A 22,113-nucleotide genomic window follows, 5' to 3' on the forward strand; every position below is an offset into this window, starting at 1 on the left:
TTATACGTTGATATCAACCATTAGACTCTTCTGTCTCACTCAAAAACAAGATGGCTGTCGTTAACGCCCGCAGTTAAGAGAATTCTTAAGCTTTGGACTCCATTAAAAAAGTTTGACGCCGAAGACAGACCACCTAAAATAATTTCAAATTTTTTCATTGAAATTTACTTCAATGTTTCTTCAGTCAAACTCGGCTCCGTCTGAAAAAATAAAGCGCGGAGAAGAATACAGTGTAGATAATTGAAATAAAAAATATATTAATGGACGCACAAAGATGTTTGAATGAATTGTGCCAATTTTACTGGCATGCAAACCAGAATGAATCTGCACAAATTCAAGAATGAGAATCCTAACGAAGAAATAATTAATTTGATGTCGAAATCTGAGGTAGAGACAATGGTTGTCTATACCACAGCATTTGGTTACTTACAGAAATGAGGTATTTCTTTTAATAAATATCGAGTATTTGACTAGATGAGGCTATTTGAAACCCCATACTGGCCGATGATTGAAAACACTTGTATACCGAACTAAAAATAGTGTGAAGATTTCACGCGACAATTGTCTTCAGGAATATATGTACACTACTGGCCATTAAAATTACTACACCACGAAGATGACGTGCTACAGACGCGAAATTTAACCGACAGGAAGATGATGCTGTGATATGCAAATGATTCGCTTTTCAGAGTACTCACACAAGGTTGGCGCCGGTGGCGAAACATACAACGTGCTGACATGAGAAAAGTTTCCAACCGATTTCTCATACACAAACAGCAGTTGATCGGCGTTGCCAGGTGAAACGTTGTTGTGATGACTCGTGTAAGGAGGAGAAATGCGTACTATCACGTTTCCGATTTTGATAAAGGTCGGATTGAAGCCTATAGCGATTGCGGTTTATCGTATCGCGACATTGCTACTCGCGTTGGTCGAGATTCAATGACTGTTAGCAGAATATGGAATCGGTGGGTTCAGGAGGGTAATACGGAACGCCGTGCTGGATCCCAACGGCCTCGTATCACTAGCAGTCGAGATCACAGGCATCTTATCCGCATGGCTGTAACGGATCGTGCAGCCACGTCTCGATATGGGGACGTTTGCAAGACAACAACCATCTGCACGAACAGGTCGACGACGTTTGTAGCAGCATGGACTATCAGCTCGGAGACCATGGCTGCGGTTACCTTGACGCTGCATCACAGGCAGGAACGCCTGCGATGGTGTACTGAACGACGAACCTGGGTGCACGAATGGCAAAACGTCATTTTTTCGAATGAATCCAGGTTCTGTTTACAGCATCATGATGGTACCATCCGTGTTTGGCGACATCGCGGTGAACGCACATTGGAAGCGTGTATTCGTCATCGCCATACTGGCGTATCACCCGGCGTGATGGTATGGGGTGCCATTGGTTACACGTCTCTGTCACCTCTTGTCCGCATTGACGGCACTTTGAACAGTGGGCGTTACAATTCAGATGTGCTACGACCCGTGGCTCTACCCTTCATTCGATCCCTGCGAAACGCTACATTTCAGCAGGATAATGAGCGACCGCATGTTGCAGGTCCTGTACGGGCCTTTCTGGATACAGAAAATGTTCGACTGCTGCCCTGGCCAGCACATTCTCCAGATCTCTCACCAATTGAAAACGTCTGATCAATGGTGGCTGAGCAACTGACTCCTCTTGATGAACTGTGGTATCGTGTTGAAGCTTCATGGGCAGCTGTACCTGTACACGCCATCCAAGCTCTGTTTAACTCAATGCCCAGGCGTAACAAGGCCGTTATTACGGCCAGAAGTAGTTGTTCTGGGTTCTGATTTCTTAGGATCTATGCACCCAAATTGCGTGAAAATATAATCACATGTCAGTTCTAGTATAATATATTTGTCCAATGAATACCCGTTTATCATCTGCATTTCTTCTTGGTGTAGCAATTTTAATGGCCAGTAGTGTATCTGAAGAGCTTTTTGGAAACTAACTTTGACTTGAAAGAATGGAAGTCTAAACACTCCGTGGAAGAAAGGTGGAATTACTTTCTTTGGAAACCGAAAATCCTGAATGCAAATGCCAACTGCTAAAATTATGCGAGCATTTGTTTTCTATTCCTGCACACAGCGCCACTGTGGAAAGAGTATTTTCGCTGATGTGGGCCAGTGGATGACGAAAGAAATCGACTGCTGCCAGGAACTGTGGAATCAATCTTACAGTGCCAGTTAGCTACAGGCTGACTTGCATGGAGCTTTATAGATACCAAAACTTACTGAAAAAGGTGAATTCTTCTGAAAAATATGGTGTACCAACTATTTCTGCAGTAAGAAGTTCTATGTAACTGTGTTCTAAATAAAAAGTAGTATTATTTTTTTTACTTTATTTCTACACCCCCATTCAGAGTGTCCCGACGAGGTCCCAGGTCCCGTATGGCAACCTTACGCACACGTCAATCGAAGTAAAAACGAACTGTAAATTCGTTATAGCTACAAGAGAATGAAATGCCGCTTAACTTGAGCATCGGAAGTCCCGTCGCGCTGTTCACGGACAGTAAGAAAGTTAATGACATCTTGGGTTGTCGGGTGTTCTGCCGGATATCAGCGTCGTACTTGCACGATATTTCGGTCACGTAGCTCGAGACCTTCATCAGGTGCGACAGTCTCAGGTCGCACCTGATGAAGGTCTCGAGCTACGTGACCGAAATATCGTGCAAGTACGACGCTGATATCCGGCAGAACACCCGACAACCCAAGATGTCATTAGATCGCCGGGAAAGCCTGAAGAGTTACAGTAAGAAAGTTGTTAGTAGTGAGGTTGCAACGCAAAAACACTGCAACGAAATGCAGGAAGACCTTGTTATGACGTAGCGACGATGTCTTCCTTACTCTTCGCTGGCGAGTTTTCTCTGGCACGGACACAGTCTTCTTTTTGTCAACAACGCCCATGTGCTGCCGGTCGAGCACTCAGTTCAGTGTGCAGCTGAAAGTCGTCGTTGGAGTTACGTACGGAGCGGTCACGAACAACTGCACCCTGGATAAATTGTCTGAAGAATTCGCTGGGCAGTACTGTTAACAGCACAGAACAGTAAGGAGTAGCAAATACAAAATTTTATTAAAACTCATCGTACTGCCGGAAGCAAACTCATATCACGCCAGAAAGGTGGAAGCATGAAGCGAGTCAACTTATCTTAAGTGGATCAGGTAGTCGACACATCGAGACACTGCTGAGTGAGGATACGCTTTCAGCAGAAAGACTGCGACAGAAAACCAAAGGAAGCGAACCAAGCAATGAAATGGTGCCAGAAACTCACACTTTCACAAGAGCACATAGCAAGGAAGCGACACAGCAGATAACAGCTTGTTTAGTGAATATAGCAGAATAAGGATGACACATGTGGTCATTAAGAACCGAGCTCCCTTCAAATACCTCAGTTCCCCAGCTCTCGTCAGGAGCTGACCATTGGGATCGATGGCACTCACAGTAATAGCACTCGATTCCATGATTACGATTTTTGAGTCATCAGTCTTCTGACTGGTTTGATGCGGCCCACCACGAATTTCTCTCCTGTGCCAACCTCTTCATCTCATAGTAGCACTTGCAGCCTATGTCTCAATTATTTTCTGGATGCATTCCAATCTCTGTCTTCCTCTACAATTTTTGTCCAGTACAGCTCATTCTAATTCCATAGAAGTCATTGCCTGGTGTCTTAACAAGAGTCATATCCGATTTTCCCCACAGTCCATGTTTCACTACCATGCAATGCTGTACTCCAGACACATTTTCAGAAATTTCTTCCGTAAATTCAAGCCTATGTTTGATACTTGTAGACTTCTCTTGGCCAGGAATGCCCTTTTTGCCAGTGCTAGTCTGCTTTTTATGTCCTCCTTGCTCCGTCCGTCATTGGTTGTTTTGCTGCCTAAGTAGCAGAATTCCTTAATTTCATCTACTTCATGACCATCAAAACTAATGTTAAGTTTCTCACTGTTCTCATTTCTGCTACTTCTCATTACTTTCGTCTTTCTTCGAGTTTCTCTCAATCCGTATTCTGTACTAGTTAGGTTGTTCATTACATTCAACAGATCATGTAATTCTTCTTCACTTTCACTCAGGATAGCAATGTCATCAGCGAATCGTATCATTGACATTCTTTCGCCTTTAATTTTAATTCCACCCTTGAACCTTTTTTTAATTTCCATCACTGCTTCTTCGATGTACAGATTCAACAGTAGGGCGAAAGATTACCTCGCCGTGTTACACCCTGTTTAATCCGAGCACTTCGTTCTTGGTCGTCCACTCTTATTATTCCTTCTTGGCTCTTGTACAAATTGTGTATTACCCGTCTCTTCCTACAGCTTACCCCCCTTTTCCCAGATTTCGAACATCTTGCACCATTTTGTATAGTCGAACCTCTTATACATGTTGTATATTACCCAACTTTCCATGGGTTATCCCTATTTTCCTCAGAATTTTGCGCATCTTCCACCTTGTGACATTGTCAAACACATTTTCCAGGTTGACAGATCCTTTGAATGTCTTTTTTTCCCCTTCTTGCTTCCATTATCAACCGCAACATCAGAAGTGCCTCTTTGTTGCCTTTACCTTTCCTAAAGCCAAACTGATCATCATCTAACACACCTTCAATTTTCTTTTCCAGTCTTCTGTATATTATTCTTGTCAGAAACTTGGATGCATGAGCTGTTAAGCTGATTGTGCTATAATTCTCGCACTTGTCAGTTCTTGCAGTATTCGGAATTGTGTGAATGACTTTTTCCGAAAACCAGATGGTATGTCGCCAGTCTCATGTTCTACACACCAACGTGAGTAGGCGTTTTGTTGCCACTTCCCCCAATGATTTTAGAAATTCTGATGGAATGTTATCTATCCCTTCTGCCTTATTTGTGCTTAAGCCCTCAAAAGCTCTCTTAAATTCTGAACTAATACAGCATCTGCTATCTCTTCTAAATCGATTCCTGTTCCTTCTATGACATCAGACAAATCTTCCCCCTCATAAAGGCTTTCAATGTACTCTTTCCATCTATGCGCTCTCTCCTCTGCATTTAACAGAGGAATTCCAGCTGCACGCTGTGTTACTACCCTTGCTTTTAACGTCACCAAAGGTTGTTTTGATTTTCCTGTATGCTGAGTCAGTCGTTACGACAATTGTTTCTTTTCCGATTTCTTCAGATTTTTCATGCAGCTATTTCGTCTCAGCTCCCCTGTACTTCCTATTTATTTTACTCCCCAGTGACTTGTATTCCTGTATTCCTGAATTTCCCAGAACATTTTTGTACTTCCTTCTTTCATCGGTCAACTGAAGCATTTCTTGTTTTACCCATGGTTTCTTCACAGTTACATTCTTTGTATCTATGTTTTTCTTTCCAACTTCTGTAATTACCCTTTTTAGTGTTGTCCATTCCTCTTCAACTGTACTGCCTATTAAGCTATTCCTTATTGCTGTACCTACAGCCCTAGAGAACTCCAAGTGTATCTCATCATTCCTTAGTACTTCTGTATATCACTTCTTTGCTGATTGATTCTTCCTGACTAATGTCTTAAACTCCAGCCTACTCTCCATCACTACTACATTGTGGTCTGTGTCTATATATGCTCCTGGGTATGCCTTGAAATTACGGTACTGTAATGAATCTGAGTCCTAGATGCTCCAGCACAGTCCATGAACTAGCCGCATATATACTTGAGATGATGGCTTTCACTTGATGAACTTCATGCTCCTCGCTGCCTACTGATGGGGAAACTGACTGTCTTCCAACAACACCACATTGCAGAGTGCTGTCAGAACTGAACTTCAATGAAGAAGCCAGCAACAGGGTCTCTTGGGATCCACATTCCTGTTCAATACTCAGGCACCTCCAGGTGCTGAAACCTATCTGGTGGTATGCAGATGATCAACCAATTACACAACTACCGACACAAGGTATATCGCAGATGTGTCATAAAGGGTCATCATAGAATTTGGAGTGGTGCCAAGGATACTCCAGCAGCCAGCCCAGGACTACTTCACATTAGACACCAGTCCGCTGCAGCGCCGAGGTCGCTATACCTCACCTGCGTGTGCACTGCTGAACTGACTGGACAGACGTCAGCTAGAATCCAGATGAATAAGCAGCCAAGGCTGGCATGGAAAAACGACAACTTCTAAACACTGAGAGTAAGTGAACTCAATGTTTTACGAGCGTCATTGGCACTGCACAGGTTCCCAGCAGCGATTCTGACTTCATGCAGAGATGTATCCAGTCTGCCCCTCTGTAGTAGATTCCAAGTTTAAAGTACTACATTGCATCATCGTGCAAATTTATTTTTGTGATTCCGTTTATTAGGGGAAACGCGCACAGAATTACCTACGAAAACTATGACTGAAACAGTAACGTCTTTGTTAGTCAGCAACTTGGCGATCAGCAGTGACCTGAAGAGTGGAGGAGTTTAGGCACTGTTAGAGGATGTGGTATGTGCCAAAGCGATAATAAAAATAAGTAAAATTAATCTGTACTGTTATTATTTCAGAGTGTTTTTTTTTTATTTCATAATTGAGGAACTTAAAGATCTCAAAAGTACAAGATAATGAGTTTGTACAAGAGACACAGTCAGTTGCATTTCAGTAATGAAGTACGTTCTCTCTGTATAGCTCCCATACTCAAGTCTGATAGCAGCAAAAGAACCAAAATAACATATAGAGAGTTTTAGGTTTGGCGACAGAGGCAGGCGTATTACGATTGGTGTACTGTTCAGGGACATCTGGTTTTTCGGTGAAGAACAGGGGAGGTGATACTTAGTAATGAGAAATAACAACAAACAATGCATTGAAAGGTCTACATGTGGACAGCATAAAAATGTGTGTCACAGACAAGAAAATCATGTGTGAAATGGAAATCCACAGCATCTTGGATTCCAGTGGTTCAAGATGACAATCTCAACGAGACATGGGAGTGGCGCAGTTGGCAGTATCACATAACTGGAATAATGTTCTTCATCAATGGTCGCCAGGTAAGTATAAACTCCAGTCGGCCTTAGAAAGCTGCCAATTGGATTTTCACGTACATGGTGTAGGAGTCAGCAAATGGGTGGCACATGGGAAATGGTCACTCAAGTGCACGTCAGAGATAACGGACCACCCAAGACGACGCCCAAGCTGAGCAGTGCAGAACGAGAGGTCCAAATGGGAACCAATGTGTGAGGAGTCAGAAAAGAACATAAGTGCTTCAGTGTTAAGGCAAATGAGGCTCAGGTGATTGAGGTCAGCAAAGAAAGCACCTCTCGGACAGGTTCTGGAAGAATCCCACAGGGGACGGTGAGCATTAAAGTGACTAAACAGCAAAAAGGAGTGAGTTGACCAAATAAGCTGGAGGAAGTCTGCCCTGCTGACTGTGAATGACGGAAGAATGTAGATGTTACAAAGAGAGAAGGTGAGGCAAGGAAGGAAAATGCATACTGCAACAGCTTGCAGCCAGTTGTACAGTGAGATGGTTTGACTGTGAATGTCATTCCCAATGAGCAGCACGACTCCCCTACGAGATAGAATGCCATCCTTGGAAGGGGGGGGGGGGGGGGGGGGGGGACTTGTGAACATGGTGGAAAATAATAACCCTTCTACAGTAGACAAAAGTGTGGGGGAGATTTGGAGAAAGTAATACATGCAGATGATGCAGTGGCTGGTGAATTTAGTTTTGATGCTTTACAAGCAAATGATAGTGTATATGAAGATAGTAACTGTCCTCGAAAGAACAGATACCATGGATGACCATGCAGCTTCTCTAGAATAAATGATGATAATTGAAACCCTCAGCTGCTGACAGGTGTCACTGATATACCTCGATGGGGACAGCTGAAAATGTGTGCCCCGAACGGGACTCGAACCCTGGATCTCCTGCTTGCATGGCAGACGCTCTATCCATCTGAGCCACCAAGGACAGAGATGAATAGCGCGACAGCAGGGACTTATCCCTTGCACACTTCCTGTGAGACCTACATTCCCAACTGTCCACAATCTACATACGTAATGTAATTAATAGATATTTGCCCATCCACTCATCATGTAGACTGTGGACAGTTGAGAATGTGGGTCTCACGGGAAGTGTGCAAGGGTAAGTCCCTGCAGTTGTGCTATTCATCTCTGTTCTTGGTGGCTCAGATGGATAGAGCGTCTGCCATGTAAGCAGGAGATCCCTGGTTCGAGTCCCAGTCAGGGCACACATTTTCAGCTGTCCCCATCGAGGTATATCAACAACACCTGTCAGCAACTGAGGGTTTCAATTAATTATCATTTAAATGATAGTGTCTTGCCAGATTCAATGTATGCTAATTATTGGATAGACAATGAACCGAACACTGTGGAAACTGATGTCAAGTTTACACCGTTTCGTGTTCAAAGGCTAAAAAGGGAATTGCAGGTTGAAATCTCCATGCCTAATCCTATTCGGGAGGAAAAAAGTGAAACAGAATCTGAGGTTAATGTAAAGTTTAAGCAGGAACCATTTTCCAATGCTTGAGAGCAGAAAGATAGTGTTTCAGAAAAGTTAGCAAATATTTTGAAACATATGGGGGATATGAATATCAAAATGAAGGAAATGGGTTCTGATGTCAAGAATTCTTTAATTTATGAGATAAATCAGGTTGCAAAATGAAGTTGATGGATTGATTTATGAGAATGGAAAACAAAATTTCTAAATTAAGAGATTCATGGCAAAATGATATGACTCTGTTTAGTGAAAGTGTAAAAAGTGAAATTAGAAAAGTAAAACAAGAACATAATATGCTGTTGTAACAGTGAAAACTGAATTGATCTCTCAGATTAAGCAAGCTGCTGATGACAGCAAACAGTTAGGGAAACAAGTAAATGCAGATTTAAAGGAAATGCAGCAACAAGTAAATAATGTGGAAAAACAATGTGAGGATAGTCACACTATAATGGGAAATCAAATCAACAAAGGAAAGGATATGTGTGAGAATACTTATGTACAAGTGGCTACTAAATTTACTAACCTGGAAACTAAAATAACTCAATTTAGTACAGCTGTAGGTGAACAACTGTGTCATTATGATGATAGACTAAAAAGAGTAGAACAAAGTGTTACTAACAGTAGTGGCTATGTAATATCTAATGGTTCCGTAGAATCCTCAGAAATTGCATATGTGACACATCAGCAGTTTTTGCGGTTTGATCCAAGTAAAAATGTACATCCTAAAGAATTTTGAGGTGATTTTGAAGACGTTTTGCCCAAATCATGGAATGATGGGCAAAAAATTGGCTTCATAGCGTCAAATTTGGTGGGTGAAGCTGGGCTGTGGGGAGACTGGGCAGTAGATAAAAATGACAAGTTAGAGGATTTGAAACAGGCATTTTTGGAGGAATACTGGGGCAAACGAAAGCAGATGGAAGTTTTAAACAAATTCTGGTCAGGTGAAAAATATGATCCGAGGAAAGTTACTATTAGGAGGTTTGTGCAAAAATGGGTCACAACTTTGTCATATTTGAGCCCTAAAGTGGAGACGGAACAGATCATTATGGGGTATAAAATAAGTTGCCTTTGTACTGGAGTAATAAAATAATCTTGGCACCTAGGGATGATATTGATACATTTATTCACTATCTTGAGAGGGTATAAAATATTCTAAAGGAGGAGGAGAATGCTAGGATGGATTATAGGCCTACCATTAAGCAAAATGAAAACAGATACGAGGCACATGTAAATAGAATAGGAGTGAAAAGATCCAGTAATTACAGAGGCAGGTACCGAGAGTGAGGGGGTCCTGTTGGATGTAGACATAATGACTGAGACTGAAATATTGAATATAGACAGCAGCAGTCTGCTGACTGGGCGGAGTGGCGTAGACAGCCAACATGTAAAGGGTACAGAGGATACCAGTTCTCCAGCAAGTGTCATAGGCCTCCTAGAAAATTGAAAAATGTGGCCACCGTCTGGAATTCCCACAGAAAACCATTCATGACATGGGTAGACAAAGTAACAAGATGGTCAACTGCAGAACGCTATGCTCAAAAACCACGGTGTGCAGTCGTTAGTAAATCACAAGATTCGAGCCACCATACTAGCCGGGCATGAATCATTCATTCCATCACCTTGCAAACACAGCTGGTGAGAAAGGTGGGCCAGTAGCTAGAAAGCAGGTTTTTGTCCCTACTGGGCTTAAGTATGGGTAGGACAGTGGCTTCACACCAACATCCAGGAAATGTGGCCTCTGCCCAGATGCAGTTGTATGTATTAAGCAGTAACTGCTTGCCTGCAAGAGAAGGGTGCTGTAACATCTGAATGTTGACAGCGTCTGGCCCTGTGGCAGAGGATAGGGATGAACTGAGAGCATGATCTAGCTCCCTCATAGCAAAGGTGGCATTGTAGCACTCATGAATCTGAGAAGAGAAGGGTACAGTCCGAGCTGCCTCTGCTCGTTTCCAACGGAGGAAGGCAGGGTGATAGTGGGAAGTGCACGAAATATCCACAAAAATGGTGGCCTAAGGTGTTGGACATAGCAATAGGGTCCATGATGACATCATCTGCTACTGTCAGGCCGGAAATTGAGGAGTGGATCTTGGTCCTAGAGAGCCGTCGGGGGTTGGCCCACACGACAGAGGAAAGGATGGAACTGTGAAAAGAACTAGTGAATGAAATCCAGCTCACTTTTTTGCTATCACAAAGAATGTAATGACATTTTGCACGCATCTGGTTGTAATGAATGCAGTTTACCATTGTAGGATGGCAGTTAAAAATGCAGAGAGCACATCTTCGCGTGCAAATTGTCCTGGCATGCCTCGGTCCACCACAGGACTGGGACACGGTGTGGAAAAGAGGAAGTGCAAGGAACGGAACGTTCTGCAGCAGTAAGGATAACATTTGTGAGATATTCCACCTGGTCATCACAACTAGGGAAATCTTGTTCTTCGAAGGTCCCCAGGGAGGAGTAAAGCCACCGGTCAGCCTTAGTAAGCTGGCATTTATGTGGTGTAGGGGTCAGCAAATGGGTAGCATACAGGAAATGGTCACTTTAGTAGGTGTCACAAAGAACGGACCACTCAAGACGATGGGCAAGCTGGGCAGTGCAGAATGATAAGTCCAGAAGGTAATAGGTGTGCAAGGAGTCGGAAAGGAAGGTGGGTGCTCCATTCTTAAGGTAGAAGAGGTTGAGCTCATTAAGATCAGCCAAGAGGGCACCTCTCGGACAGGTCCTGGGAGAACCCCAAAGGGGATGATGTGCATTAAAGTTAATGAGTAGCAGAAATGGGGGAGGTAGCTGCACAATAAGCTGAAGTGACAGCAAATGACAGAGGGACATAAATGATACAGAGGGAAAAAGTCATGGGAGGAAGGAAAAAGTGAACTGCAACTGCTTGATGATGGGTAGTCAGGGAGATGGGCTGACTGTGAATATCATCCTGTATAAGCACTATGACGCCCCCATGAGATGGAATGCCAGGTGGAAGATCAAAACGAACCGGGAAGAAATGTGAAAGCTCAAATGGTCGTGAGGACACAATTTTGTTTCCTGATGGCAGAGTGTAAGGGGTCGCTGTGATGCTAAAAGCAGCCATAAATCCTCTGTGGGACTGAAAGCCATGAATGTCCCATTGGAGGAGAGAGATGATGATGATGAAGAAGCAAAGGGAGTTTCACCTTGGTGGCTGCCGAGTGACAGCCTGCAAAGACTTGCTGCTACAGAGCACAGAAGCAGGATGATTCTGTTCCATGAAGTCCACAGAAGTATCAGCTTGCTTGTGCTGTTTGTCTGTGGAGTCCAATGCAGAAAAAGTTAGTGGTGCGCACCAGCGACATGGAAGTGGGCTGAGCTAAAGTATCATGTGGTTATGCAGTCGAAGAGGATCTTTGAGTCAGTGAAGGAAAAGACCATTTACCTTTGTTGGACTTCTTCAATCCTTTCTGGTTAGTAGAGGAACACTCAGGTGTTGTTTGGCTGGAGGAATGTAGAAGTGTTCACAAGAATACTCTTCCTATCCTTTCCGGCCTACAGTTGTGTAGCTGGTGGCTTCGCCTCTTGAGGCAAGAATTTGATGGCTTTTTGCAAAGCTCAACAGAGGGATGGCGACAATACCTTGACACTGAGTGATGTTTCAACCCCAGAGCTGAATTTGATGTTGTATGTCCGCATGGTCAAGTCCTTTGTGGAGTGATAGATAACAAGAACAGAACTGTAAGTGCCAGATGGGAGAATGCAGGGTTTGAGACTAGCCAAAAACTTGAGAGCGACTGGGTAAGGCACTTTTTCCTTTATCCGGATCTCCTGGACAGCCCGCTCATCAAGATACATGGGACAATCCCAAGAGGTGGCATGGCCACCACTGCAGTTGATACAGCAGGGAGAAGGAGGCGGACAATCTCCCTCATGCACATCCATACCACAGGTTACACATTTGGCTGGGTGTCGACAAGACATTATAGTGTGGCTGAAGCGATGACACTGGTAGGACCGCATCGGGTTCAGAATGTACAGCTGGACTGTGATAATTTCATAGCCTGCTTTGATCTTGGACGGAAGCACCAATCTATCAAAGGTGAGAAAAAGAGTGCGGGTGGGCACTAAGGAGGAATCTACCTTCCTCATCACCTGATGGATGGCAATGACACCCTCATCAGAGAGGTAAGACAGGATGTCGGCCTCAGTCAGACTGTTGAGCAGCCTAGTGTAAATAACAGCGCAGGAGGAATTCAGAGTTCTAAGGGCCTCGTAACAAACAGGATAGCTGTGGAGAAGCGAGGTGGCAAGCAGTTGTTGTGCTTGAGAATCAAAGGTAGTCTCCAAAAGCAAAGTGCTATTCCATAAACGAGAGCAGGATTTCACAGGGCTGGCAACGGCACCAACACCTTTCTGAATAATAAACATATTTACAGTTGTGAAGGACTGACTGTCTTCATTATGTGAAATCATGAGGAACTGTGGTGCAGCTGGAAGGGTCTTTGAATCAGTAGCCTCATTCCATTTATGTTTTGTAGATGTTGATTGTGAAGATGATTGGCTCATTGCAAGAAAATGCCCCATGATTGGCAGCAGCTCTGATGGTGCACTCCTTCCAACTGGGTGGCTCCTTCACAAGAGGGCACACCCGCCTTACGTGATTGTTCACACCTCAGACCACACCTCCTGAATACCTGATGGAAGGACCAATCAGCAATTTGGGAAGGTTACAACTCAGGCAATCACCCCTCCCTTGGCCTGGCCTGTACCAGGGGGTACGTGTGAACCCTACCTATCGACCCAGGGCTGGGAATTACGCGTTACCCAGTCACCTGTTACATGTCATACGCATCAGCCAGCCTTCAGAAGAGTGCAGGGAGGAAGAAGAAAAAGAGGAACCTCAAACGCCGAAGTGGAGGAATGAGAGGAGAAGGGAAACAAAGAAAGGAAACTGGAATGAAAAACAGCAGTGAGACTGTTCTTATGTCAGTGACAGACAATGTGGAACATTCCCAATAACACCCCAGACATGTTCCCCATGGGAAACAGAAAAAGAATAGCACGAGGATAGACATTCAGCATGGAAGGGAATAGATGCTGCGAAGACTGGGACCCCATGGCAGCCAAGCACGAACGTGCCAAAGAGTGGCAAGCCTCCTGGGGGGGATATCCTTATGAAGCACTGGCGCTCAAACTGATACCTCTGTAGTCTTGAAGAGCTCAACCACTGTCTTGACCAGCAGTTTCACCTCCTCCCACTGAGATAACTGCCATCCTGAAAACCAAGACTGCAGTACTATATGTCTGGTTCCCTATTTCCTACTTTGGATTTTTCTGGATCCATTTTCCAAGCAGACTGGACAGTGAAATCCCTATTTTACCATTTCGTATGATACAGACTTAAAAAACACAAAACAGAGAAAAATGCACTATGAGGAAAACATTATAACCCCAAAGCGGAGCAGAAACATATGTAACTGTCATATATGATTAAAGATCGTAATCCTCTCCAATACAGTGTATAAAATCTTTGTAAATGCAGGAAATTAAATGTACAATACAATATTTATACAATAATTTGTTGTAATATATTTCATCAGTTCTTAAAAATTCACAATTGTATAACAGCAAGTAAAAACTCATCAAAAGGCTGGAATTGGTATCTGGGTATAAGGTAATTGAGCTATTTTCCGATGTGCTACGACCACAAATTGCACATCAAAACATGAATTTATGTGAAATCTTTCCTTTGTGCTCAGAAAAATTGATGAACATGATTAATTAAACCAAATACTGTCAACTACAGCAGTGAAAGGCATTGGAATCTAAAATGGGAGGGAGGGAGGGAGGGAGGGAGGGAGGTGTTTTCCGTCTGTAGCCAATGGCAGTGCAGCATACTCTGGTGACTTGAGAGCAGTGACCTCTAATGTATTGCTTGTAAATTTTGTTCAGGTTTCGTGAAAGCACATATATATGCACAAGTTTTCCTTCACACGTGGAACTTTTTATACCAGTAACTGTTCACTGAACATGTCCTGTTAATTGTGGTGCTGCACATAGCAAATGGAGTAGTCTACATCGGCTGCAGTTGGTAGAAGCATGATACATTCCAGATTCTGTCAACAGGCTACGAGCAGAACCACTGTAAGTAAAATTAACACACAATAGTGAAGGGCATACCAGGTAAACTATACAAATTAAACCTAAGTGGAAGCTGCGGTCATTCCATTTACTATACACCAACCGTATCAGCTGTACTTTGGAACAAGCCACCAAGTAAGCTCACTATTTATTATGCTATAAGCCACAGCACTAGCATAACATCACCATGCTATACAGCTATTGGATGCAGGTGGAAAACAAACATCCAATCTGTTACAAACATCTGAGATGATGTAATTCAGCAGTTTTCACTGTGTTTCACAGTTTTCAACTTATTTTACCATGTAGGCTATCAATTTTTTACTATTTTTGAGGTGAACAAAAAATGAAAGAACCATCAAACTTGGGTGTTGTAAAGTATAATTTATGGTACTAGTGTTGGGAAATGGATTAACTGGTTACGTACCCCTGTTTTACTAATGACAAAATCCACATTTTTTCCTAGTAAGTCTATTATATGACATAATACTTTGAAACTTCTTTCTTGTTTGCTTATGGATTTGCAATCTGGTTATGTCAGTTGATGTTACAAGCATTGGTAAAATTGCTACCTAGGAGGAGGAGAATGAAATTCTTGCACCAACTTCAGTTTATAGCTTCTGTGCCTGTTTGTACTTTATCCTCCTGTACTTTAGGAATTTTGAATGTTTTTTAGGGTAAGGTCTGCAAACTTACTATGTAGTAAGCTAAACAAAGTGAGTTTGGCTGGTACAGAAAGGCAAGTGTGCACCCTATCACTGTGTTATTCTATGCTTGATGAGAGAAACAGAGATGCGAAAAATGAGTTTACTTCCCCAATTGATGTTAGAAGCTTATTAGAAGTCAGCTCAGTGAATTTCTGTATACTGTGTAAAATGTACATTTAGAAGAAAGCTCAGACACTAAAGTTTCACTTCATGTCTTCTGTAACTGCTGCCAATCTTTACGATCTACTGTGTGTGGTGCAAAGTATATAAATGAGTAGTGTATGTAGTTGTTGCAACTGTATCATGTCACATTTGAACACTAAAGTCTTTAAAATGTGTTGTCGCTTTACCCTTGCTCTATTTCTCTGCGACATCTCTGCCACAGCACATGATCTACACGAAAAGTGGATTTTCAGCACTTCACAAAATACTTTTACCCCTGATGCACTCCCATCATTGAAGAGCCACTCCCCCTCTCCACAAATCCAGCAGGCAAGCTCATTTTGTGTGTGTTAGTGTGGTGAGGTCTCTTCACTGGCCATTGGATGATGTAACAAGTCGCCAGCCAATAAGAGCTCACTAGCTGGAAATGGCTGACATTTCCTCGATTCTGACCCAGCATATTCTTCGAGATTCGATGTTTGAATTTAAAAGGTTGATGATCAATATTGCTGCTGAATACAGTACATCGGAAATCCATGCAAAAAGATGAGACTGAGTTACAAGTCGCACAAAAAAAGGTGGCAGCTGGGCACCTTCACCACATACTGGCTCACTCTGGGACACTGTCAACTGTCCTGTTTTTCCATTGCTGCCACAACCTAGCAGTGGTTTTATCATGATCACGCGATGAAGCTATGTGTTGCAAGTTGTGTTGGTAACACAGATCGTGGATTACATCAGCATTTCCTCTCTCTCATGTCTCCCCTCTCTACAACGGCCTAAAATATTCCCTTAACTTCATGATGCAAACCACCTGTTTTCTGTGCCACTTCTAGCTCATTCAGTCACATCAAATATCAATAGGAAGACGACAGGATGAAGTCAAACGAGACTTCAGTAAGAATGTAGCATCGAGGTAAACCTTACTAGGGAGAAACTTAAAATCAGGGAATTTTTGGCCTTAATCTTATGGTTTTTCATGGGTGCCATGAATTTATGGCATAGAATCACGAAAAATGTATAATCGGAGAACATAAAATTGACATTCCACTGTATGTATTGATGTTATTAATGCGGTGTATTCAAGTTATTACAAGGAATCTGAAGCAAGATTTGTATAAATCAAAGAAAATTTCACAATAGAGCCCAAATGAATGAGGCAGAGCAGGTATTCAGATACTGACTACATATTCGGGAGGATGGAGTTTGCTCCACCTGATTGCTCCATCGTGATTAGATTTCCTGTGGTTTTCCTGAACCACTTCAGGCAAATGCTAGGATGGTTCCTTCATAAAGACCATGGCCAAATACCTGTTCTGTCCTCATAAAGTATACGTAGTATGCTGTGTGTACGTATATTTTTGAATGGTTGCTTTTCATTGTACAACTGTTGACCTGTCCTGTATCACTATGATAATCATTGGATAAATGACACAGTGCACAGTGGCATTTAATGAGCCATTCTTCCCATCTCTGCATGTGAACTGAATGAGAAGAAACCCTCATACATAGTGCAATTGGAAGCACCCCTTTTTGCCATGGTGATTTGTAATGTGGGGACATAGGATTGCAACATGTAATTATCAAAATCAAATACATGATATAGACCTTTGCAATTAAAAAACTGGTACAAACTGACAGTGCAAGCACACCTTTAGAGGTATATGACACATTCTTTCATTAAAACACAAAGATCAATACTAAGCTGTTACTGAAAATCTGCAATAGTGTGTCACATCACAGTCAAAAGAGCTACTAACACTAAAACTATGAGTCATGAAACAGTGTTCTCTTACAGAAAAATGTTAGAAATTTACCTGTTGCTGACCCTGATGATTCATTCTTGCTGCTCTGTGGAAGTCGTTGCTTTTCTTTCTCAGACATTATGGTAAATACCTCAGCACCTCAAGGACTTTTTTTAAATATATAGTCACAATCACTTAAAAGTTTGTCACATTCAGAAAAGAAGAAATTCCATGTCTCAATCCAGTCTCACATGACATCCATTAAAACTGGCTTTGTCACATCAAGGACATCTGATTTTCTTTATTCTGGAAAAAAAATAATAATGGTTTTTAACAGAGACGTTGCATACAAGCTTAATATTTATATAATTCTTGGTTCTGACATTATCAAAAGTCATTTTGACATTATGAAAGGCGTTATTGTGCCCAAAGTTTCTCTCAGAGCCCTCAGAAGTACAGGATAAAATTTTAACTTAGAAAAATCTCCACAAAAGTCTTTATTACAGGTTAACCTAGCTCTGTGTGTTAAAGAACTTAGATTGTACATCATACCATAATGGATATAGAAACGTAACCAGACCAACTATTTTGAACATTTGCGGGCTGTAGGGGATATACTTCCCACTAATTGTATTTCTTCACTGCATTTATGGGAATACATGTTACTATTTCTGTGTGCTCCTGGCAGTGGTAGTCCACAGCACCAGCTGTAGTTTCTGTTTGTTGTGAAATATAGCTCTTAGGGCTGTGGGAAGCATATATTCAACCATATCCAACCAAATAATGGTGCTTTAAGGGTTCTTGGGAAGTGTGCTTACCACCAAAGTAGTTTCTAGAAGGGGTTTGAGAAGTATACTTACCTAAAAGTAATGTCTCTTGCGGTCCTTAGGCAGCGTACTTACCCCCAACTTAGGGGTATGTCAAGGAGTTTGGAAATACGTCTTACCACCGCTGGATATGCCTGCATCTTGTGGTAGTTCACTGCACCAAGTGTATGAAAACTGTCATGGAATCACTACCATTGTTGGAACATATTGCTTTGCTTCTGCAGAATACTTTATTGTCTCACAAACTGACCTCTTGATTATGTTCTGATGGAAACCATGAAGGGCAATCGGGGTGACTGATTAATTTGCTCAAATTGTTCAGAATGTACTTCAAACCAGTCACAAACAATTGTGACCCAGTGACATGACATCATTGTTTGGGAATATGAAGTTCATAAATGGCTGCAAAGGGTCTCCAAGTAGCTGAAGATAACCATTTCCAGTCAAAGATTGGTTCAGTTGGACCAGAAAACCCAATCCAATCCGTGTAAACACAGCCCGCACCATTATGGAGCCACCACCAGCTTGCACATGGTTTGTCAACAACTTGGTTCCACGGCTTTGTAGAGCCTGCACCCACTCGAACCCTACCATCAGCTCACTAAGTGAAACCATGACTCATCTCAGCAGGTCACAGTTTTCCAGTAATCTAGCAACCAACTGATACAGTCAAGGACCAGGAAGAGCTTGTTTAGTTTTGCTTTAGGGCGCAAAAAACAGCTGGGGTCATACACACCCAACAAGAGAACACAAACACAGAGTGGAGTTAAACGACTGTGCATCAGTCCCAATAGACAGAATAGGAGACAGCTAAAAACAGGTATGCGGAAAAAGAGCTAAAACACCATACAGTAATGGAGGTCCAAAACTAAAAATTAAATGGCCTTCACTGTGGCAGATACAAAGTAAAAAGCGATTGACAGCCTGCGTGTCATTCGCTAAAATGGCTGATAAATCAGATGGCAAACCCAAGCTGGAACATAAATGGTTAAAAGAGGGCAGGCCAGCAGGAAGTGGTGGACAGTTAAAATTTGTGCACAATGTGAACAAAGTGGTGAGGCAGTGCCAATGAGCAAATGACGATGGCTAAAAAGGCAGACGAGTTAAAATAATCTCCTCCCAGCGGGAGGGCCAAGAGGAGGTTGTCCAAGGCAGTAGGAGAGGCTTAAAGAAGGCGAACCTTATTCCTGTGAAGGGAGGACCATTGGCGATGCCAAAGGGACACCACCTCCTGACAGATGGCAATGCAGAGATCATCAGAGGGAATATAGGTACTTGTGGGCTGAGGTACAAGGACTGCAGTATTGGCAGCAGCATCAGCAGCCTCATTTCCTGGCAGACTGACATGACCAGTGACCCACAGAAACATGACACTGGCTCCACCAACAGTGAGCAAGTCACAGGTTTTCTGGACCCGCTGCACTAAGGGATGGGCGGTGTACAGCGTGCACAGACTTTTGAACAGCACTGAGTGAGTCTAATCAGAGGACACAGTTGGAAATGCTGTGTCACTGGATGTACTCCATGGCCTGATACAAGGTGAAGAGCTCGGCTGTAAATACTGAGCAGTATGCCAGAAGCCGATATCTAAAGACACGAGTGCCAATGATGAAGGCACACCCGACCCCACGGTCAGTCTGACAGCCATCAGTGTATACAAAGGTACTATCACAAAGTTCCATGCTAAGGTTGTGAAACTGGAGGTGATATACCAAGGCTGGAGTAGTGTCCTTACGATGTGAATGAAGGCCAAGGTTAACATGGGTCACTTCACGCAGCCAAGGTGGTGAAGGGTTCACATCTACTGGGAAAGTTGCAGGTAGTGTGAAGTTAAGCTGCTGGAACAAGTGCCAAAAGCGGACTCCAGGAGGTAACAGGAGAGGGATGCACCCCATGCTGGTGTTCAAAGGAATCATCAAAGGAGGAGGCATAGGATTGGTGGCCATGTATGGCAGACAAATGGCATGCATACCTGCTGAGGAGAAAGCCACGGCAGTAGAACAGTGGTAGTTCAGCAGCTCCAGCATACAGACTCGCAACTGGGCTGGTGTAAAAGGCGCCCATGGCCAAATGTATGATACAATGGTGGATAGTGTTACGGCGGCATATGAGGAATGGTCATACAGACACATAAACAAAGCACCCATAGTCGAGTTTTGAATGGACAACAGACCGGTACAAACGGAGGAGAGTAGCTCGATCGGCACCCCAGGAAGTACCAGTGAGGACACACAGGAGATTGAGGAGTCGTAGTTTCAATGAACGGAAGTGCAACAGGTCCAAGATGTAGAGATGGTGGGAGAAACCATTTGCACCACCAGAAATTCATAAAGATAGTTTTGTCAGTGGAAAAGTGAAACCCACTGTCAATGCTGCAAGAGTAAAGATGATCAAGACAGTGCTGAAGGTGGTGCTCAGTGAGACAAGTCCATGGAGAACTGCAGTAGATGGCAAAATCGTCAACAAAAAGAAGCCGGAGATGGCCGGTGGGAGACAGGCCATAGGGTTATTGGCTATAGCAAAGAGGATGACGCTCAGGACAGAACCCTCAGGCACACCATTTTACTGGATAAAGGTGGCCGACAAGGCATAACTCGCACACGTCCTGAAAACTCGGTCTTATAAAAATGCCCAAAGAAAACAGGGAAGGCACCCACAGAAGCCCCACATGTAAAGAGTATGGAGGATACCAGTTCTCCAGCAGCTGTCGTAGGCCTTCTCCAAATCGAAAAACACGGCCACTGTCAGGGATTTCTGCAGAAAACCCTTCATGACAAGGGTGGACAAAGATACGAGATGGTCAACTGTAGAACGCCATGCATGAAATTCAGACTGTGCATTCGTTAGTAAATGGCGAGACTCGAGCCACCATACAAGCCGGGCATGAATCATACATTCCATCACCTTGCAAACACAGCTGGTAAGAGAGATGGGCCAGTAGCTAAAAAGAACAGTTTTGTCCTTTCAGGGCTTAGGTATGCGTATGATGGTGGCTTCATGCCAGTGTCCAGGAAATATGCCCTCTGCCAGATGTGGGTGTACGTGTTAAGCAGAAAGTGCTTGCCCACAAGAGAAAGGTGCTGCAACATCTGAACATGGATGGCGTGTGGCCCTGGGGCAGAGGATCGGGATGAACTGCGAGAATGATCTAGATCCCTTGTAGTACAGGCGGCATTGTAGCACTCATGATTCTGAGAAGAGAAAGGTATAGCCCAAGCTGCCTCCGCCTGTTTCCAATGGAGGAAAGCTGGGGGGTGATAGTGGGAAGTGCACGAAATATCCACAAAAATGGTGGCTTAAGGTGTTGGACATAGCAATAGGGTCCATGATGACATCATCTGCTACTGTCAGGCCGGAAATTGAGGAGTGGATCTTGGTCCTAGAGAACCGTCGGGGGTTGGCCCACACAACAGAGGAAAGGATGGAACTGTGAAAAGAACTAGTGAATGAAATCCAGCTCACTTTTTTGCTATCACGAAGAATGCAATGAGATTTTGCACACGTTTGGTTGTAATGAATGCAGTTTACCATTGTAGGATGGCAGTTAAAATGCAGAGAGCACATCTTCGCACAAATAGTGTCTTTGTATGACTCAGTCCACCAAGGGACTGGGACACGGTGTGGTAAAGAGAAAGTGCAAGGAACGGAACGTTCTGCAGCAGTAAGGATAACATTTGAGAGATATTCCACCTGGTCATCACAACTAGGGAAATCTTGTTCTTCGAAGGTCCCCAGGGAGGAGTAAAGCCACCGGTCAGCCTTAGTAAGCTGGCATTTATGTGGTGTAGGGGTCAGAAAATGGGTAGCATACAGGAAATGGTCACTTTAGTAGGTGTCACAAAGAACGGACCACTCAAGACGATGGGCAAGCAGGGCAGTGCAGAATGATAAGTCCAGAAGGTAATAGGTGTGCAAGGAGTCGGAAAGGAATGTGGGTGCTCCAGTCTTAAGGTAGAAGATGTTGAGCTCATTAAGATCAGCCAAGAGGGCACCTCTCTGACAGGTACTGGGAGAACCCCAAAGGGGATGATGTGCATTGAAGTTAACGAGTAGCAGAAATGGAGGAGGTAGCTGCACAATAAGCTGAAGTGACAGTGAATGACGGA

At 43.3% G+C, this 22,113-nt stretch overlaps 1 protein-coding gene across 1 annotated transcript in view; it reads right to left on the minus strand.

Moving 5' to 3' along the window:
* The window catches only part of LOC126162841 (cytochrome b5 reductase 4), a 305,369-nt gene that overhangs the window by 256,188 nt on the left and 27,068 nt on the right, over positions 1–22,113 (minus strand). Inside the window, exon 2 of the mRNA XM_049919604.1 lies at positions 17,253–17,486. Coding sequence (XP_049775561.1) covers positions 17,253–17,319 — 67 coding nt within the window. The 5' untranslated portion in view covers positions 17,320–17,486. The remainder of the gene's footprint in view (positions 1–17,252; positions 17,487–22,113) is intronic.

The sequence above is a fragment of the Schistocerca cancellata genome, chromosome 2 (assembly GCF_023864275.1).
Source record: "Schistocerca cancellata isolate TAMUIC-IGC-003103 chromosome 2, iqSchCanc2.1, whole genome shotgun sequence".
In the NCBI taxonomy this organism is placed as follows: Eukaryota; Metazoa; Arthropoda; class Insecta; order Orthoptera; family Acrididae; genus Schistocerca; species Schistocerca cancellata.